This window comes from Coregonus lavaretus (assembly GCF_964263955.1).
Source record: "Coregonus lavaretus genome assembly, chromosome: 33".
Taxonomy (NCBI): Eukaryota; Metazoa; Chordata; class Actinopteri; order Salmoniformes; family Salmonidae; genus Coregonus; species Coregonus lavaretus.
In genome coordinates, this window is record NC_140020.1 from 20,496,796 (window position 1) to 20,517,012 (window position 20,217).

Below are 20,217 nucleotides of genomic sequence, written 5' to 3' on the forward strand. Positions count from 1 at the left end.
TGAACATGCTAGCTCGCATTGCTAACTCACTCATTGTGATCAGTGACCAGCACCTGTCAGGTCACTTTGTGAGAGCGGAAGGAAGACAATTTAAAGAATTTGAATGTGGCCTATGGCAGGAAAAAACACACTTCCAAAGTTCCTAGGTAAGAGGTCATCTGAAGTATTTCCCCATGTGTCCCTCATACCTTTCTAATGCTGTTTCATGGGCGTTCAAAATAAGAAATTCCTCCAAAGTCTCACCTTTTTATTCATACACTATTTTGGTCTATAGATCTTTGTCAAAGGTGTTCAGGAATTTCTTCTTTTGAGTCACGTTTTATATTCCACGGCACATGCTCTTATGAGCTGTGTGAGTGCATCCCTTTTCGAGTTTCGTAGTCATAACAGATATCGAAGATAGCTTCTCCAACATACGACAGCCATGTTTCAAACACTACACAAACAATAACTCATACAACCTCTTCAAAACTCACTGCTTCAAAACACAGCAACCTTTTCCTCAATTTTATATATAAAAAAGCAATATAATTTGTAAATAAATATGCTTTACTACTTTACACTGTCACAGAAAAAAAACATGTTAATATTGGAAAAGGAACAATAAGTACTATTATCATGAAATCATATATTCTTGATATTGCAGATTGCTAGCTGTAATACAAACAGTTGACTTGGTAGGCCAAGCTATCTTTTAGCAATGGTTTATTGTTATTTGCATGGTGGAGCTCAAGACAAGCACAAGCCTCCTGTTTCTCTCTAACACAACAACGCACACACACGTGCACGCACGCACGCGCCTCACGCGCCAAGACCATAGAGCAGGTTTAAAAAAATATATCACTCGCAGCACCTCCACCCTCTATAAAAAGGGTTGATAAGTCCAGAATAGATGGCATCCATACAAATTATCCATTTCAGGAATGTTTACATAAAAGGTTTTTCTTTTTCTTATGAAAGCCAAGAGCAGTGTCTCTATGTAGCTAGGCAGAGTGGAGACCACAATGACATCACATAGCAGGGAGGGGGGGAAACCCAAAGGAACATAACACTTGATATATAAATAGATCAAATTAAATACGGGTAGAGGACTGAATACTGAAAATACTCTAACATTATAAATTATCTATAGTGGACTATGACATAAGGGATATTAAGTATGTATAGTATATACAGACAGCTTGCCATCGATACTATTGCATTCTGTATTGAGTTCAACCGCAGACAGCATACCATCCCCCTCCCCTTCAAAAAAAAGAAAAAATAATAATTTAAGAAGCTAATTCAGGATTTCTCACTCTAAAGTGATTAGCACAGTTTGTGAGGCACAGTTTCTCAATGGAATCAAGCTACAGTATCAGTTGTTTCTAGTGGTTTCCATATATACCAAAATCAATCACCAGTATCCCTTTAGAAGTATTATGGCACTCCAAATCCAGTTCCACTGCTAGCTAGGGCAGCAAAAGACGCAGTTCTAGCTTTCCACACGTTCCACGCATCAGTTCTAGAACTTCCTTTAAGGTAAAGGAAGTGATGTCATAAAGGGACGGATCCCCATCTCCCATTGGCTGTCCTGCCATTGGGTTCCTGCAAAGGGAGTCTATGGGTCAGGAAGTATGTTTCAGAGGAAGAATGTTCTTCCTTCATCTTCTTTTATTTTCTGTGGAGATATGTACCACATAGCTAAGTTTTGTTCCTTATGATTCGACACATAACCACAGTACACTCATATATATCCAGTGAAGTATTTGCATAAATGAATCAACAACAAAACCGCAGTCCAGTCAAACGCCAGCGAAATGCAAACCACATGACTGTTTGCTTTTTTATAGTGATGGGTTTTAGTTAGTTCTTTTAGCAGCAATACAAATCCTGTACTTTTTCTTTCTTAGTATATACAGATACATTGGGATTATTTTCTATTATTTTATTCTTTCTTTCTTTCTCTCTCCCTCTCTTTTCTATCTGCTGTTTCTCAGTCAGACCAGGGGAATGCTTTCCACTGAGAAGATAAGCTCAGAGTTGAAAGTGCTGTGAAATATCTTGGGAATATTCCTTCACGTTTCATCTGAAGCTTGGACTCTCATCTCCTGGGCTTGTCACATCTGGGGATCACAGAGAAGACAGGCATTAAACAGAATCGTATGACACATTCGTGGTCTTAGCGCCAATGTCTTGGTCAGGTTCTTGGCTAATGGTATGCCTTACTGTGGTCAAGAAATGCCACCAAACACAATCTTGGTTACCATACGGAGTTATGAGTCCAAGAGTCCCCCACACACCTGCAGGTCCGCTCGTTGAGCTCCAGGTGACGTGCCCTGCAGTCGGCGTCAGAGTTTCTGCAGGAACACTGGCAGGTTAGAGGGTCCTGGATGAACAACCGCTTTCTCCTCTCTGAACAGCCATCACAACATGGCTCACACTGACTATAGTATAATATAAAAGACAGAGAGAGAGAGGAGAGGAAATGAGAAGGGGAAGGATGAAGAAGGGGAAAGAGGAGGAAGAGAAAAAGAGAGGGAGGATATTTATTATAATGGTGTTAACAGAAAAACACTTCCAAGGTCGTTTCCTTAAGGTCAACTCTCTTAACACATGCTGCAACTTCACACTCCTAATGTCCCTGACCTATGTGTGAATGTGCTGTATGTGTCAATGTGCAGTATGTGTGGGTGGGTAAAAGAGGATGAATTGTAGCATGTGACCAGAGGGTTGTACAAAAACAGACACTTTGCAAACAGCAAAATTACCCCCAAACCCTTCGCCCTCTCTCTCCCCCGTCTCCTGGCTCCCGACTCAGCCCATGCTGGCAGGGAGACCACCTCCTACTGTCTCGTAGGGGGGAGTGATTTTTAGGATGATTGGCTTGCCCACGTACAGTATGCATTGTTTCGGTTAGACATGCACCAGCTAGCTTTGGCAAGGGACGTGAGGCTTACAACACAAAACATTGTCAAAATCAACTCATCCCTAAACTCTATTTTTACATAATCAAATAAAACTCAGAGGTCTGCTTTGTGCGTAAAGATACAGGATGAGTTTTTATTTAATTAAAATATTAAAAAGTAAATGTTTTCCCTTATAGACACAGATCAGATAGACAACCAGTAGATACCAGAAGATACAGTGGCTTGCGAAAGTATTCACCCCCCCCCCTCGGCATTTTTCCTATTTTGTTGCCTTACAACCTGGAATTAAAATAGATTTTTGGGGGGTTTGTATCATTTGATTTACACAACATGCCTACCACTTTGAAGATGCAAAATAAATAAGACAAAAAAACAGAAAACTTGAGTGTGCATAACTATTCAATACTTTGTAGAGCCCCCTTTTGCAGCAATTACACCTGCAAATCTCTTGGGGTATGTCTCTATAAGCTTGGCACATCTAGCCACTGGGATTTTTGCCCATTATTCAAGGCAAAACTGCTCCAGCTCCTTCAAGTTGGATGGGTTCCGCTGGTGTACAGCAATCTTTAAGTCATACCACAGATTCTCAATTGGATTGAGGTCTGGGCTTTGACTAGGCCATTCCAAGACATTTAAAATGTTTCCCCTTAAACCACTCGAGTGTTACTTTAGCAGTATGCTTAGGGTCATTGTCCTGCTGGAAGGTGAACCTCCGTCCCAGTCTCAAATCTCTGGAAGACTGAAACAGGTTTCCCTCAAGAATTTCCCTGTATTTAGCGCCATCCATCATTCATTCAATTCTGACCAGTTTCCCAGTCCCTGCCGATGAAAAACATCCCCACAGCATGATGCTGCCACCACCATGCTTCACTGTGGGGATGCTGTTCTCGGGGTGATGAGAGGTGTTGGGTTTGTGCCAGGCATAGCGGTTTCCTTGATGGCCAAAAAGCTCAATTTTAGTCTCATCTGACCAGAGTACTTTCTTCCATATGTTTGGGGAGTCTCCTACATGGCTTTGGCGAACACCAAACGTGTTTGCTTATTTTTGTTCTTTAAGCAATGGCTTTTTTCTGGCCACTCTTCCGTAAAGCCCAGCTCTGTGGAGTGTATGGCTTAAAGTGGTCCTATGGACAGATACTCCAATCTCCGCTGTGGAGCATTGCAGCTCCTTCAGGGTTATCTTTGGGCTCTTTGTTGCCTCTGATTAATGCCCTCCTTGCCTGGTCCGTGAGTTTTGGGTGGCGGCCCTCTTTTGGCAGGTTTGTTGTGGTGCCATATCCTTTCCATTTTTTTATAATGGATTTAATGGTGCTCCGTGGGATGTTCATAGTTTCTGATATTTTTTTATAACCCAACCCTGATCTGTACTTCTCCACAACTTTGTCCCTGACCTGTTTGGAGAGCTCCTTCGTCTTCATGGTGCCGCTTGCTTAGTGGTGCCCCTTGCTTAGTGGTGTTGCAGACTCTGGGGCTTTTCAGAACAGGTGTATACATACTGAGATTATGTGATGCTTAAATAAAGTCCACCTGTGTGCAATCTAACTAATTTAACACTTAGATTGCACACATGTGGACTTTATTTAACTAATTATGTGACGTCTGAAGGTAATTGGTTGCACCAGGTCTTATGTAGGGGCTTCATAGCTAAGGGGGTGAATACATATGCACGCACCACTTTTCCGTTATTTATTTTTTTAGAATTATTTGAAACAAGTATTTCACCAATTTGGACTATTTTGTGTATGTCCATTACATGAAATCAAAATCAAAATCCATTTAAAATTACAGGTTGTAATGCAATAAAATAGGAAAAACGCCAAGGGGGATGAATACTTTTGCATGACACTGTAGATCTGGTTTAAATGACAGAACAACAATAGAGACTGTACCATTCCGTTTCCACACAGAGGGGTTAAACCATTTTCACAGAGTATGGGGGACGACAGACAGACATTCCATTGAGAACTAAAGGCACAGCACAACGAACAGAACAACTCTATTCTTTGACATTAAGACCATTTCAGAAACATGAACACCTCTTTCCGTTGAAAACAGCACCAAACAAAACATAATGTGTTCTTTGTGTTGTTCAGATCCATGGAGGCAACAAAGAGAACACACAAACAGAACGGGCTAAACAATTTGTTGGTTTACATAACCAAGAAAGAAACAACAATGTGATAGCCATCTCTCGTATCCTCAAATTGCAAACAAAGCCCAGTGATGGCGGACAGAACAGAAAAAACCTGTTTGGAGGGATCAAAAGAAACACTAAAAAATAAAAGGGGAAAAAGGACAAGTGCGAGACACAGAAAAGTAAGACAGACTCAACACTGACATAGGCCTTGGATGATTCCCACAACAGATACTGGATTAGTGAGATCGCCTGCAAAAAGCCATGCTGGTAGGTTCAGTTCTGTTACCATTACCCTATCACTCCATTCCTTCTCCCCCAGCCTTATCACCAGGGGGGTGGGGGTGGTAGTGAGGTAAGGAGGCAGGGTTATGGGTGAATCGCGTGAGGTGTGGTGATTTGAGGTAGAAGTCACCCCTAACCATAGATCTAGGATCAGATGTTATTTATTATTTAGGGACGACTTCTATCTACTCCGGTGGAGTTTCAGAAAAGCCTCATGCCAATTGATGTGTGTGGTGGGATTGAGTGGTGGTGGTATTGGGCGGAGCGGTGAATAGGGAGAGAGCAAATTAATTAAAAGGGGCAAATGAACTCCTCCCAAACAAGCTTAATGATCAGAATCGCCACAGTCAGGTGCAGGTGGGGAGAGGAGAAGGCCGAGCGGACATACGCTTCGCGATTCTTTTTGTCACGTTTTTTCTTTCGCTTTTGGCCTTTGCCCTTGCCTTTCCGGGGTTTTCTGGAAAAAGAGAAAGAAGCACAATAACGCAGAGACATCTGAGGAGGAGGGGGGACAGGGGACAAATAAACTGAACAGAGTTCTTAATAAATTGAGAGGTTGAGACATTGTTAACTTTGAGAAAATAAACGAACAAAAGAACACTGGCTTCGAGACATTCTTACACCAGAAAGAAAGGGTTTCACAAGTTTCATATTTAAGTTTGGCTGTGGAAGCATTTCTTTTTGGCCCAAACACTCCCTCGGCTACTCTTAACATTTTCAAATAAATACTGGACCATGAGGGCCAGCCGAGCTCGCTGATTTAACTTGTTTGAGATAACAGTACAATGTGCTTCAGGTAGTGTATGCACTTCCAGTAGATTTCACAGCTGCAGGGTATATACACTACCAGTCAAAAGTTTGGACACACCTACTCATTCCAGGGTTTCTTTATTTTTTACTATTTTCTCTACATTGTAGAATAATAGTGAAGACATCAAAACTATTAAATAACACATATGGAATCCTGTAGTAACCAAAAAAGTATTCAACAAATCAAAATATATTTTATATTTGAGATTCTTCAAATAGCCACTCTTTGCCTTTATGACAGCTTTGCACACTCTTGGCATTCTCTCAACCAGCTTCATGAGGTAGTCACCTGGAATGCATTTCAGGTGTGCCTTGTTAAAAGTTAATTTGTGGAATTTCTTTCCTTCTTAATGCGTTTGAGACAATCAGTTGTGTTGTGACAAGGTAGGGGGGTATACAGAAGATAGCCCTATTTGGTAAAAGACCAAGTCCATAGTATGACAAGAACAGCTCAAATAAGCAAAGAGAAACGACAGTCCATCATTACTTTAAGACATGAAAGTTTCTTCAAGTGCAGTCGCAAACATCATCAAGCGCTATGATGAAACTAGCTCTCATGAGGACCGCCACAGGAATGGAAGACCCAGAGTTACCTCTGCTGCAGAGCATAAATTCATTAGAGTTACCAGCCTCAGAAATTGCAGCCCAAATAAATGCTTCACAGAGTTCAAGTAACAGACACATCTCAGGCCTCCTGTAGCTCAGTTGGTAGAGCATGGAGCTTGCAACGCCAGGGTTGTGGGTTCGATTCCCACGGGGGGCCAGTATGAAAAATGTATGCACTCACTAACTGTAAGTCGCTCTGGATAAGAGCTTCTGCTAAATGACGAAAATGTAATTGTAAATCTCAACATCAACAGTTCAGAGGGGACTGTGTGAATCAGGTCTTCATGGTCGAATTGCTGCAAAGAAACCACTACTAAAGGACACCAATAAGAAGAAGAGACCTGCTGGGTCCAAGAAACATGAGCGATGGACATTACACCGGTGGCAATATGTCTTTTGGTCTGGAGTCCAAATTTGAGATTTTTGGTTCAAACCGCAGTGTCTTTGTGAGATGCAGTGTGGGTGAACGGATGATCTCCGCATGTGTAGTTCCCACCGTAAAGCATTGAGGAGGTGGTGTTATGGTGTGGGGGTGCTTTGCTGGTGACACTGTCTGTGATTTATTTAGAATTCAAGGCACACTTAATCAGCATGGCTACCACAGCATTCTGCAGCGATACACCATCCCATCTGGTTTGGGCTTAGTGGGACTATCATTTGTTTTTCAACAGGACAACGACCCAACACACCTCCAGGCTGAGTAAGGGCTATTTTACCAAGGAGAGTGATGGAGTGCTGCATCAGATGACCTGGCCTCCACAATCACCCGATTGTTTGGGATGAGTTGGACGGTAGAGTGAAGGAAAAGCAGCCAACAAGTGCTCAGCATATGTGGGAACTCCTTCAAGACTGTTGAAAAAGCATTCCTCATGAAGCTGGTTGAGTGCCAAGAGTGTGCAAAGCCGTCATCAAAGCAAAGGGTGGCTATTTGAAGAATCTCAAATATAAAATGTATTTATTATTTGTTTAACACTTTTTTGGTTACTACATGATTCCATGTGTTATTTCATAGTTTTGATGTCTTCACCATTATTCTACAATGTAAAAAATAGTAAAAATAAAGAATAACCCTTGAATGAGTAGATGTGTTTAAACTTTTGACTGCCACCTTTCACCACAGATGCGGAAGTGCGACATTGGCGGACGTGGTGGATTGAGACGCATCCAGTACAACAACGAGTAGGTGTGTCCAAACTTTTGACTGGTACTGTATATCAAAATGTGACAAGAAAGGAGCATTTCCGCACAACGATTGGGTGAACCTAGACTGGAGTTAGCTTCCATAGGATGACTGATCCAGCCCATTGATGTTCAAAGGCCTTTCTGTAGCATCATTAACATTACCACTGTGACTAACTACCAAAGAGGCCCCTCATCTATACTGCAGGATACCCGACATATAAAACCTAAATACTACCAAAGACCCTCGTAATCCCATAGGATTAGGCAATAGGAAAACTAGACAATCCCATGTAGAGGGGGAGAAGGCAGTTGAACGACCCTTAGTACATCCTTTGGCAAATTGTTGTACAACAGAACCACTAAAGCCAGACCCATAAACAGTAAAAATAAATAATTAAAAAAAAGGTTAAAAGGGGGTCTCTAAAAACACAACGTTATCTACACATCACAGGAGCCTGTAAAACAAAGGTAGAGACATGAACCCTGAGACATACTTAAAGACATGTACAGAGAGTAAAGGGAGGATCATAACAGAGGAACAGGTGTATAGAAAATTACATTAAATGACTGGTGCAGAGGGCATTGACCTCATCAGGTGTCACTCATTCACCTGAGTTGAAGCATTCTGGGGGTTGTCCCGTGTGTCTCACCTGATAGCTCAAAAGGTCATGGAATTAGAATGGATAAAAGGGGAGTGATTCTTTGTGAACTCCTAAACTACATGAAGATCACTGGATCTGTGTCAACATGGTGGTGTGAGTGATCCTTTGATACATTGTTGTATACTGTGTGTAACACACAGGTTGAGAGAGAGAAATGCTGAAAACGTGTGAGCACAGTAGAAAGAGCGATAAAGAGAGAGAGAGAAGATGGAGAAAGATAGCGGGAGAAAGACAATGCGAAAAAGACAGACAGAAAAAACGTCTCCTCAAATCATGCCTCCTCCCTTGTGTTCCAGACAACACAGGAAGAGTCTGTACTCACTTTTCTCTCTGCTCTTTCACTTCATTCTTTGGCCTGAAAGACAGAAACAAACATGATGTTATCTCACAGCCCACACTGTTCGTAAACGGATTCAAAAATCATCAACAGTGGACAGATAGACATAGGCAGGTATTAGCTTGGATGGCCCTATAGCACTCTGCTACTCTAGTGTTTTCCATCCCTGATCCCTAAGTAGTCATGACAATACTTTCGTTACCTCTGACAAGGCTGTCTTTCTCCCTGACTTATCTCCTTGAAACACACACACACACACACACACACACACACACACGGGCGCACACATATATATACACACACACACACACACACACACACACACAATATCTGATAACAATAGCAGATTGTCATGTCTATTTTGTTGCTCAACTTGATAGATCATTTGGCGATAACTGATTATGGAGCAACAAATCCTCTGGCTCACAGCTAATCCAGTGGGTACAGGAGCTCAAGAATTTGGAAACTTCTCATTTCATAGTACTTATAGGTTCGGAGAAAACTGTAAAAAAACAAAGAAAACACGATACAGTCTACTTATAAGCTAGCTGGAGTCGCGAAAACATACAACGGTTTACTGATGGTTAACAAACTCAACGCGAGATTTTGGCAATGTTCAGATGAACTCATGGATAACATTTTTATGTCTCTGCATGCAGTTTGAAGGAATTTGCCAAGGGACCGTTTGAAAATGTGTATTAGAACAAAGAGGAACAGCTGATAAGCAGCAGAGAGGTGCATGATTGAGCATGAAAGAACAGTGACGACAAGAGACACCGTGCTCAAAAACATCCCCTATTGATCTTAGGTACAAGGTAGGGAGGAATGTACAGTGCATTCGGAAAGTATTCAGACCCCTTGACTTTTTCCACATTGTTACGTTACAGCCGTATTATTTTAATTATTTTTTTACCCCCTTTTTCTCCCCAATTTCGTGGTATCCAATTGGTAGTTACCGTCTTGTCCCATCACTGCAACTCCCGTACGGACACGGGAGAGGCGAAGGTCGAGAGTCGTGCGTTCTCCGAAACACAACCCAACCTAGCCACACTGCTTCTTGACACAGTGCCCGCTTATCCCGGAAGCCAGCCGTAGCAATGTGACGGAGGAAACACCGTACACCTGGCGACCGAGTCAGTGTGCACTGCGCCCGGCCCGCCACAGGAGTCACGAGTGCGCGATAGGACAAGAACATCCCTGCCGGCCAAACCCTCCCCTACCCTGGACGGCACTGGGCCAATTGTGCGCCGCCCCATGGGTCTCCCGGTCGCGGCCGGCCGCGACGGAGCCTGGAATCGAACCAGGATCTCTAGTGACACAGCTAGCACTGCGATGCGGCGCCTTAGACCACTGCGCCACTTGGGTTACAGCCTTATTCTAAAATTGATTGCCAAGCGTCACATCTGGAGGAAACCTCCCTACAGTGAAGCATGGTGGTGGCAACATCATGCTGTGGGGACGTTTTTCAGCGGCAGGGACTGGGAGACGATTCAGGATTGAGGGAAAGGTGAACGGAGCAAAGTACAGAACAATCCTTGATGAAAACCTGCTCCAGAGCCTCAGACTGGGGCGACGGTTCACCTTCCAACAGGAAAACGACCCTAAGCACACAGCCAAGACAACGCAGGAGTGGCTTCGGGACAAGTCTCTGAATGTCCTTGAGTGGCCCAGCCAGAGCCTGGACTTGAACCCGATCTAACATCTCTGGAGAGACCTGAAAATAGCTGTGCAGCAACGCTCCCCATCCAACCTGACAGAGCTTGAGAGGATCTGTAGAGAAGAATGGGAGAAACTCCCCAAATACAGGTGTGCCAAGTTTGTAGCGTCATACCCAAGAAGACTCGAGGCTGTAATCGCTGCCAAAGGTGCTTCAACAAAGTACTGAGTAAAGGGTCTGAATACTTATGTAAACGTTGTTGTTTTGGTTTTTTGCTAAAAAAATAATAATCTATAAACCTGTTTTTGCTTTGTCATTATGGGGTATTGTGTGTAAATTGATGAGGGGAAAAAACAATTTAATCCATTTTAGAATAAGGATGTAACGTAACAAAATGTGGAAAAAGTCAAGGAGTCTGAATACTTTCTGAATGCACTGTATTTTCTGTTTGTCGAGATTGACACACTATTTGATTGTGGTGTTGAAAACGCAAACCATGATGTTGAAGAGCCCGAAGTTGGTAATCGGTATACAGTTATGCTTTGCTTATTGGTTGTATGGTGCATTGGCACAGAAACCTGTTGGTGGAAATGTGTTGTATATATTTTATATAATTATACATTTAGCTTCAAAATTGTGATAATTCCTGTAGACCTCCAGTTATTACGCTAAATCTAGTTAGCAATGGCTTGTGAAACTACCTTCAACTTCCTTCAAACTGCATCGATATAAAAATGTTATCCATGAATTCTACTGACTGAAAACGGCTTGATTGCCAAATATCTTGCACTATCCCTTTAATGGTTTATGAGCAGTTTGTGAGCAGCTTATATGCAGGTTATGAAAAGGTGGAAATGCTACACACTGAACGTAGCCTCTACGAGTAAGATAGAAATCTTCATAACATTTTTTAAATTTTTTTATAAATGAACAGCTATGGTGTTAAATGAAAACGCTGATACGTGGTTCATGCAGTGTGACTTTTCTGTGACCTGCAGCATGTCAAGGGCTAGAGGCTGTTGCAGTCTGGGGACCCAAGGGTTTAAAGTGACTCTGCATGCACTATGTGATCTGGATGGACTAGACCAGACCAGTGTGATGGTAGAGGGCACCTGGAAGTCAGAACGTACTCTTATTTATCTCAATTCCCCTAAATTCCTTGTAGAAAAGACCTCCATATGCCCCGAACTGAGAAGAACACTGGAATAGATAGTGTGTGTGTGTGTGTGTGTGTGTGTGTGTATACGTGCAGCATGTGTACAAAATAATACGAAAACACTTCTTACCTGCATTCACATGCATTGTGTTCTGTAAAACTCATAAAGATATCATTTTGTTGCCTGTGGGGTTTTATTCTTTTTATCTGTGGAAACAGGAGAAGACAGAGTCAGAGTCAAATATAGAATGGTCAAACATACTCACATAGACTCTCCTTTCTCACTTGCTCTCGGACATATACCCAAATATACTAGAACATATACCGTTTACACTCTCATATATCTACATATACAGACCCACATAACTTGAGACGCACGTGTAGTATAAGGGTATATGGATTGTCAAAAAGAGGCTGGGGGGATTCCTTAAACAGATTGGGGTGGGGGGAGTCGAGGTGTTGGACTGTCAGCTGTATAGTGATGTTATAGTATGTGAGGATAAGGGGAGGTTAGAGGCTATGGGGTTAAAGGTTAAAGTTTAAGGGCTCTCACTTCCATAGTGACGTTACTGTGTTGTGAGGGGATGTGGGGGACAGAGGAATTTGCAGAGAGAGAAAGAAGTATGGGGTTAAGTGTAGTTTCACCTCCGTTATAAAGGGCCATTTTGGGGAGGTGGCCAGTCAAAATGTAAGAGGTTAGGGGTTAAACAGTCAAAGGTCAGGGGTCAGTCCCTCACCTCCTTGGTGAAGACTCCGTTATATGTAGAAGTAGGGTTGTAGGAGTTAAAAGTGTGATGAGATGTGTAAGGGTTAAAATGTAAAACGCTCAGTCTCTCACCTCCATGGTGACGTTATGCGTGGAGGTTGGAGTACACTGTAGCATCTCGTCATTGCAGCAGCCTGCGCAGCGTGTCAGGACCACACAGGACGGGATGAAGATGTGTTCTACCTCCTCTGGGTACTCCTGTAGGATCTCTACCAGCAGCTCCCTGGGCCGACACAGGCTCTTATTGTACACCTCCATGAAGGAGATCACTGAGGAGAAACATACACACATTTAATATACCAAGAACCTATACACACACATACTGCACAGTGCTTTCAGAAAGTATTCACACCCCTTGATTTTTCCACATTTTGTTGTGTTACAGCCTGCATTTAAAATGGATTCAATTGAGATTTTGTGTCACTGGCCTACACACAATACCCCCATAATGTCAAAGTGGAATTATATTTTTTGAAATCTTTGCAAATTAATTAAGAATGAAAAGCTGAAATGTCTTGAGTCAATAAGTATTCAAACCTTTATGGCAAGCCTAAATAAGTTCAGGAGTAAAAATGTGCTTAACAAGTCACATAAGTTGCATGGACTCACTAACCACGTTTCCATCCTGTTTTTATGCAAGTAAAGTCATATTGTATAAAAAAATAAAATAATGACAGCTGCGATGGAAACAGGACGTTTTGGTGTAATTTTATAAATGCCGACAGATAATTTGTTCGTCCTACATGGTGGGACCTTTAAAGTAAGTTTACATTGTAATACTTCTGACAGCCAACTTTCTAGCTCCGCCCATAACTTTTGGACTTTATAGCATTCTCAGAAAGCATGGATTATGGAGTCATTATTAGAGCGAGGGTCTTATTCTGGTGACATGATGATTGATGCTCGACTGCCGTTTGACAAATAAAAAATATTTATCCATAATAATCTCATCATGTAAACTAGCCAACCCGCACAGCCTATCCACACTGTATCTGCGAGCTGTTGGCTAAAGCGCATGTGCCAAGACCAGATTAGGCACATTTGCTATTTAACACAACAGTTTTTGTAACAAAACTATCGGTAGAGTTGAAAATGCGATTGAAACACATGGAACTTTACATGAAAACATAAGCGAAAAAGTACATTGTGTGCACTACCTCATCACACACTCATATTTTATCCGCAACAAGTCCATTTGGTGGAAACATGCCACTGGTGGGAAAATGAGCATATTTTCATTATGTGGAATCTATAAAATGTGCATGATTGGATGGAAACCTAGCTACTGTGTGCAATAGTGTTTAACATTAATTTTTTATGACTACCTCATCTCTGTACCCCACACATACAATTATCTGTAAGGTCCCTCAGTTGAGCAGTGAATTTCAAACACAGATTCAACCACAAAGACCAGTGATGTTTTCCAATGACTCGCAAAGAAGGGCACCTTTTGGTAGATGGGTGAAAATAAAATAAAAAAGCAGACATTGAACACCCCTTTGAGCATGGTAAAGTTATGAATTACACTTTGGATGGTTTATCAATACACCCAGTCACTACAAAGATACAGGCGTCCTTCCTAACTCAGTAGCCGGAGAGGAAGGAAACCACTCAGGGATTTCACCATGTGGCCAATGGTGACTTTAAAACAGTTACAGAGTTTAATGGCTGTGACAAGAGAAAATAGAGGATGGCTCAATTGGTAGAGCATGGCGCTTGTAATGCCAGGGTAGTGGGTTCGATCCCCGGGACCACCCATACGTAAAAATGTATGCACAAATGACTAAGTCGCTTTGGATAAAAGCGTCTGCTAAATGGCATATTATTATTAACAACATTGTAGTTACTCCACAATACTAACCTAATTGACATAGTGAAAAGAAGGAAGCCTGTACAGAATAAAAAAATATTCCAAAACATGCATCCTGTTTGCAACAAGGCACTAAAGTAATACTGCAAAAAATATGACAAAGCAATTAACTTTTTGTCCTGAATACAAAGTGTTATGTGTTGTCTTGAATTTGCCCCAAACATTACCGAGTTCCACTCTCCATATCTTCAAGCATAGTGGTGGCTGCATCATGTTATGGGTATGCTTGTATTATTCTAACATGTATTGACTCAGGGGGCTGAATACTTATCTAAATCAAGATATATTTGTTTTATTTTATTTTTCAAAATTATTTTACACATTTTTCTTCCACTTTGACTGAGTATTTTGTGTAGATCGTTGACAAAAAAATGACAATTACATCCATTTTAATCCCACTTTGTAACACAACAAAATGTGGGAAAGGTCCAGGTGTGTGAACACTTTCTGAAGGCACTGTACATACTCCACGCACATGCACACACACACACACTTATTACAAAATATATGTCTAATACATACACTTTCCTTCAACAACCGGCATCGCCATCGCCCACTGGGTGAACCACACTGGGTCAACCATATGTATGCACGCACTACTGTAAGTTGCTATGGATATAATCATCTGCTACATTACATCTATATTATATTATTGTATTATCTCACCCATCAAGGTGTCCCCCTCCCTTCCGCTCTCACTGTGGCTGTGGTATGCTTTTGTACAGACTTCCTCTTTTTCTCCCTCTCTCAGCCCCACAAAGCTAGGTACCTTCTGCTTTGAAGCACTAAACACATTGTAGCCTAGTGGTGCACATGTTGGGAAAGACATTGAGACACCACATACAGAGAACTCTGATTCCTCTTGGAGAGAAAGGGGTTGATTGGAAATAATAGCACACCCCCTGCAGTGTCCTATTCCAGCCAAATCAAGCATAGTATGAAACAATCACATATAAAGTTCAGCTTTTGATTGAGAGAGCAGCCCCTTTCCTAATATTGTGCAACATAGGCTTGTGTAAAGAAGCCAAGAGGGCCAGAGACTAAATTCCATTCTAAAAAAATAATTTCAACATCTTAACCTCAAACAATATTTCAAATGGAATTCGTGGAGATTATTAATGAAAATGGACAACACTCCGTTTTAAATGTATTACTATTATTTCAATGTTGGAGCCTACTTCAGCCAACATGAGGACACGGTGCAGTTAGGCTTCCTTCCGCCAGGCGGCGTGGGTCTCCCTGTGCTCTCAATGAGCACCACACAAACCCCGTTTCATTGGCAGTTTGCCTACGATGGAGCCCAATGAAAGCTTATTCCCACGGTGCCCTATCGAACACCTACCGCCGTCATGCGCACTCCTCCCTCCTTCCTTAGGTATGTGGGCACTCTGCGCGGGAGAAAGGAAAAGGGGCACACAAATTGAAGATTAAATTGTAGGTTTACGTTCATGAATTTCATACAGTTCACATTTACTAATTTGCAACCAAAGAGGCTACGTGGCGCAGACATACGATATGACGTTGGTCGCTGTCAAAGACCACGCGGTGTCTTTGTTTGTTTTGTTTCATAGCCAAGGCTACATTATCTTTCACTGTGAAGATGTTTTAGGCCTATGTTTGCAAATGTTACAATTTCATTCTCTATATGAGTTTAAACTGCACAACTCAACAGAGACTACATTTGGTAACTGTTGGTACAATGACCTGCATCTAGCCCAGTTTGCTACATTTCTCCACGGTGATTGCTGTCAGTCGCCCCATAGAGACTGGCATCTTTCCACTTTACGCAAGCAAACACATACTCGCGCAATAGCTGCCCAGGATTGCATGAGGCCTGGAGATGGATTACCTAGTGGCTTTCTGTGAGGACTATGGAGTTTTTAGTCGGAGCAACGCAAGCACACAATGTAACAACCGGTGAACATTTCACCCCTGCCAAAAGTAAAATAGACCCGGTTTCTTTTCAGGCAGCGGCAATCCCCGCCCCTTGGGTGGTGTGAATGTCCGGCGATTGGAGTTTACGAGTGGCCGCAACACTTAAATGCTGTTATTAATGGGGTGGATGTCAAGATGCGAACACTTGCCCATGGACAATGTGATGATATTACTAATTACGACCAGTTGCTTTGACTGCACAGGGTTGATTATAAGAGCACGTTTAAAAAAAACGCTTGACTCCTCTCTAGGGAGTTAACGGGTTGACCGTTGTAGGGGCACCGGAGAGACTCAAGAGAGGTGGGCTGCTTGGGCACGGGACCTCTGCAGGGTTAAAAGCTATAGGCCTTTGTGGGCTATTAGTTGTAAAACTGTATTTTAGTGTTCATAATATAAAAAGGTCTAATAGATACATTTTAGTCATTTAGCAGACGCTCTTATCCAGAGCGACTTACAGTTAGTGGGTGCATACATTTTCCATACTAGGCCTATAACTTATATGAGCCATTGGAAACCTATGGACCGCCCCAGCTACTGAGAAAGTCGGCCTATATGCCAATTCAATATCATTCAGGAGTTTAACCTATTCAGGCCAGTGTCTACTATAACTATTGGTTGGTGTTTTTGTTTTTCCCTAAACTTTCGCTCAAAGGTTATGAGGAGGCTTCAACATCTTGATTAATGGTTTGCAAACCAACAGACTTCCACGTCTACATTGTAAAGTCTAAAGTCGTTTTAAAGCCTTTTTAAAATATGAAGCCAATGCGCCATTTGTCAGAATGTAGAATTTCAAATGTGGGTGGGTGGGTAGTGCTAGGCTATTCTAATAATGCGGACTAAAATGAAGCCAGGATCGAGTGTGCAGGCAGCGAACCTGTTGCCATATCTCTTTGAATTCAAAATGCCGCTGCTGCGCCTTTAAAGCGTAATAATTTGCCAAGGTGGTTCTGAGCAGGCCCGCAATCACCAGACGAGACTAAACTTCCTCACATTCGTTCAAAACCATTAGGCCCTACATATTCCAGCTCTGTGAATGACAACGCATCAGCCACCACGTCAGACAGTAGGCTAAATAGGCCTGCCTGCGTGAAGTCGGTGTAGTGTCAGTTTTGCGTAATTGCGATTTACATATCGCCGAAGCCACGAAACATTTTGAGGTTGTTAAAACATGAGTAATGACCTAGTAATGGGAGTGACAAGGACGACCTACAGTTGACCACATTTCACAAATATAATCAATTTCTTGACGTCCATTTAGACCCGGGGTCTGTTATAACATAACTTACCTTGACAGCTGACAAATACAGAAGTGTCAGGAGAAATAATGTTATCAAACTGTCAACAAAGTTCATGATTGAAATTCCAAATGCAATTGTCGATTTAAAATCCAAGCGGGTCGTCTGGCGATTTCTTCCAAAGCATTTGTAAAGTTTAAAACAGTAATAACAAAGTGTAAGAACTGTTAGAACTTCTGTAAAAGGGGGACCGGGGTCTGTAGTGGCGTCAAATCCATTTTGGTCCCACGGTCGGAGCAGGCAAGACACCTGAGCAAAAATCCGTTGAGCATAACGACTTTCTTTCAACTGTTGCCAATAATTTTCAAGATATCCAGAAACATTAGAATCCAGGACGGGTATCTTTTCACATTGTTCTGGAGTAGACCTTTATTTTCTTCAAACGAAATTGCAATCCACATTACAGGGGTAATTCCATACTTGGTGTGCAAGCAGTCTCCAAATGCGTGTCCATTGGAAAAAGGAAAATTGCTATTAGCCTACAGAAACTTTCAGTCCTACGCAATTAGCCTAAATTCGTGTCAACCCCAGAACAGTGTTTACAATCACATTCACAGAATCCACTCTGTTTTGAAATCCGTCAAAACTTCCAACCGTGACATAAACTGCCGTTTATTTTCGCTTCCTGCTCGTTCCCGGTTTGCGTGATCCCAGCTCTCTTATATCCTCTTGAAATTGTTAACACATCACCGCAAAATATTTTCGGAGGTCTAAAACATCTCCTCCTGTTTCGGTCTCTTGTGAGCCAACACTGTCGAATTGTCGTGCGGCAAGGAGGGATGGTCGTCACTAGCTTCTATACCCAGAAAGACAAAGACCCCGCCCATTAAAAAAAAAAATATTATAATCTTAAAATGTGATTTTAAACCTAGTCCTAACCTTAACCCTAACATTAACCACACTGCTAACCGTATAACGCCTAACCCTGACCTTGAATGAAAACGAAAAGCTAATTTTTGTAGCCAATTTTGACTTTGTGTTTGTGAAATCTGACTTTGTGGCTGTGGAATCTGATTAGCTAGTGGAAACGAGGGGCCTATTTTATGGACGTTTACTAGTTACCACAGCTACAAAGTCATATTATGGCTAAACCCCGCCTATTTCAACAATTTTCTTCTTAAAATCTGATTTTAAACATAACCCTAACCTTAACCCTAACCTTAACCACATTGCTAACCGTATGTCTAACACTAGCCTTAAATTAAGAGCAAAAAGCTTTGTTTTCATTAATATTTACGATAAAGCCCATTCTGACGTTGTGGCTGTGGTAACTAGTGACAACCCTCATTTATCAACCGTATGTACATTTCTTACTAAATTCTGGCGTGTGGAGATTCTAGGATTAGGTGGGCCACCCAAAATATACACGTTTTCATTGATAAATCAGAGCCATATTATTATTATATTTGTGCACTCGTGAACAAGCACTACAACCCCGCCTGGAAACGCCCTCCATTCACCTTTTATGGTAACAAAAAAAAGGAAGTTCAGGAGTAAAAACAAACAAAATAGAATTATTGTAAAATTGACTGTGTCCATAAAATGTATATAGTATTTGCGAGAAAAAAATAAACATATGGGGGATTGGAAGTGATGCAGACAATTACATTGATGGAAGTTACAATCTATCTGCAATATTAAAGCTGATCTACCCCCCCCCCCAAAAAAAAATCACTAATTTGCTGTATGATTTGGAAATGTTGGAACTGGGCCATGTCCGTTTCTGAAAGAAATCGGTATAGCAAATTTGATCACATTTCTATAGAAGTGTCGGCAGAATGTTTTAGTCTTTTGCTGTGACTTTTTCAACCAAATAAAATGCATGCTGCCTATAGCGAGTTCCGCAAGATTGATTGTCTATTGAACAATTTAAAAGTAAATTCTGCCCACAGCCCATATTTCTATGCAAAAGATTAAGTGTTCAATATTTTGTTGATCAACCATTAGATGTTGTGTGTACGCATGGTCTGAGATTTGCGTGGACATATGCACACTTTCCCGTCAAGTTCAATATTGATGCCTCCCGGGTGGCGCAGCGGTCTAAGGCACTGCTTTGCAGTGCTTGAGGCGTCACTACAGACCTGGGTTCAATCCCGGGCTGCGTCGCAGTTAGCCGCAACCGGGAGACCCATGAGGCAGCACACAATTGGCCCAGCGCTGTCTGGGTTAGGGGAGGGTTTGGCCGGCCGGGATGTCCTTGTCCCATCGCTCTCTAGCGACTCCTTGTGGCAGGCCGGTCGCATGCACGCTGACTTCAGATGCCAGTTGTACGGTGTTTACTCAGACACATTGGTGCAGCTGGCATCCGGGTTAAGTGAGCAGTGTGTCAAGAAGCAGTGCGGCTTGGCAGGGTCGTGTTTCGGAGGACGCATGGCTCTCCACCTTCGCCTCTCCCGAGTCCATACGGGAGTTGCAGCGATGGGCCAAGACTGTAACTACCAATTGAATATCACGAAATTGGGGAGAAAAAGGGGTAAAAAGGACACAAAAAAAGAAAATAATATCTATATTGATAAATACCAACCTTTGCGGGAAAAACTGTTGCATGCAAGGTTTAGAGTCATTTTTGTGTGCACACACCTTTGATAAATGAGGCCCCAGGAGGGGGATTGG

The 20,217-nt window shown here is 42.1% G+C and overlaps 1 protein-coding gene across 5 annotated transcripts; it reads right to left on the minus strand.

The window, feature by feature from the left end:
• Nucleotides 1–232: 232 nt before the first annotated feature.
• Nucleotides 233–18,549, minus strand: LOC311108767 (vascular endothelial growth factor A-A-like). Of its 5 annotated transcripts, none has more exons than XM_084151507.1 (8): nucleotides 17,596–18,390; nucleotides 15,717–15,762; nucleotides 12,577–12,773; nucleotides 11,869–11,945; nucleotides 8,911–8,943; nucleotides 5,717–5,785; nucleotides 2,247–2,426; nucleotides 233–2,105 (listed from the first exon to the last, which is right to left on the minus strand). In XM_084151507.1, coding segments are annotated over exons 1-8 (669 nt in total). In that variant the 5' UTR covers nucleotides 17,662–18,390; the 3' UTR covers nucleotides 233–2,104. The 5 variants fall into 5 exon arrangements, with proteins under 5 accessions (XP_084007633.1, XP_084007634.1, XP_084007636.1 ...); XM_084151508.1 differs by having other exon boundaries at nucleotides 2,283–2,426; nucleotides 17,596–18,389; XM_084151510.1 differs by lacking the exon at nucleotides 5,717–5,785 and having other exon boundaries at nucleotides 2,283–2,426; nucleotides 17,596–18,549.
• Nucleotides 18,550–20,217: the final 1,668 nt, after the last annotated feature.

Excerpts from the sequence above, each read along its gene's own strand:
- LOC311108767 (XM_084151507.1), bottom strand. The coding sequence starts at position 17,661 with ATGAACTTTGTTGACAGTTTGATAACATTATTTCTCCTGACACTTCTG. Across the intron at positions 8,944-11,868 it reads CACAATGCATGTGAATGCAG|GCCAAAGAATGAAGTGAAAG; the intron begins GTAAGAAGTGTT and ends TCTGTCTTTCAG. Across the intron at positions 5,786-8,910 it reads GTGAAAGAGCAGAGAGAAAA|AAAACCCCGGAAAGGCAAGG; the intron begins GTGAGTACAGAC and ends CTCTTTTTCCAG.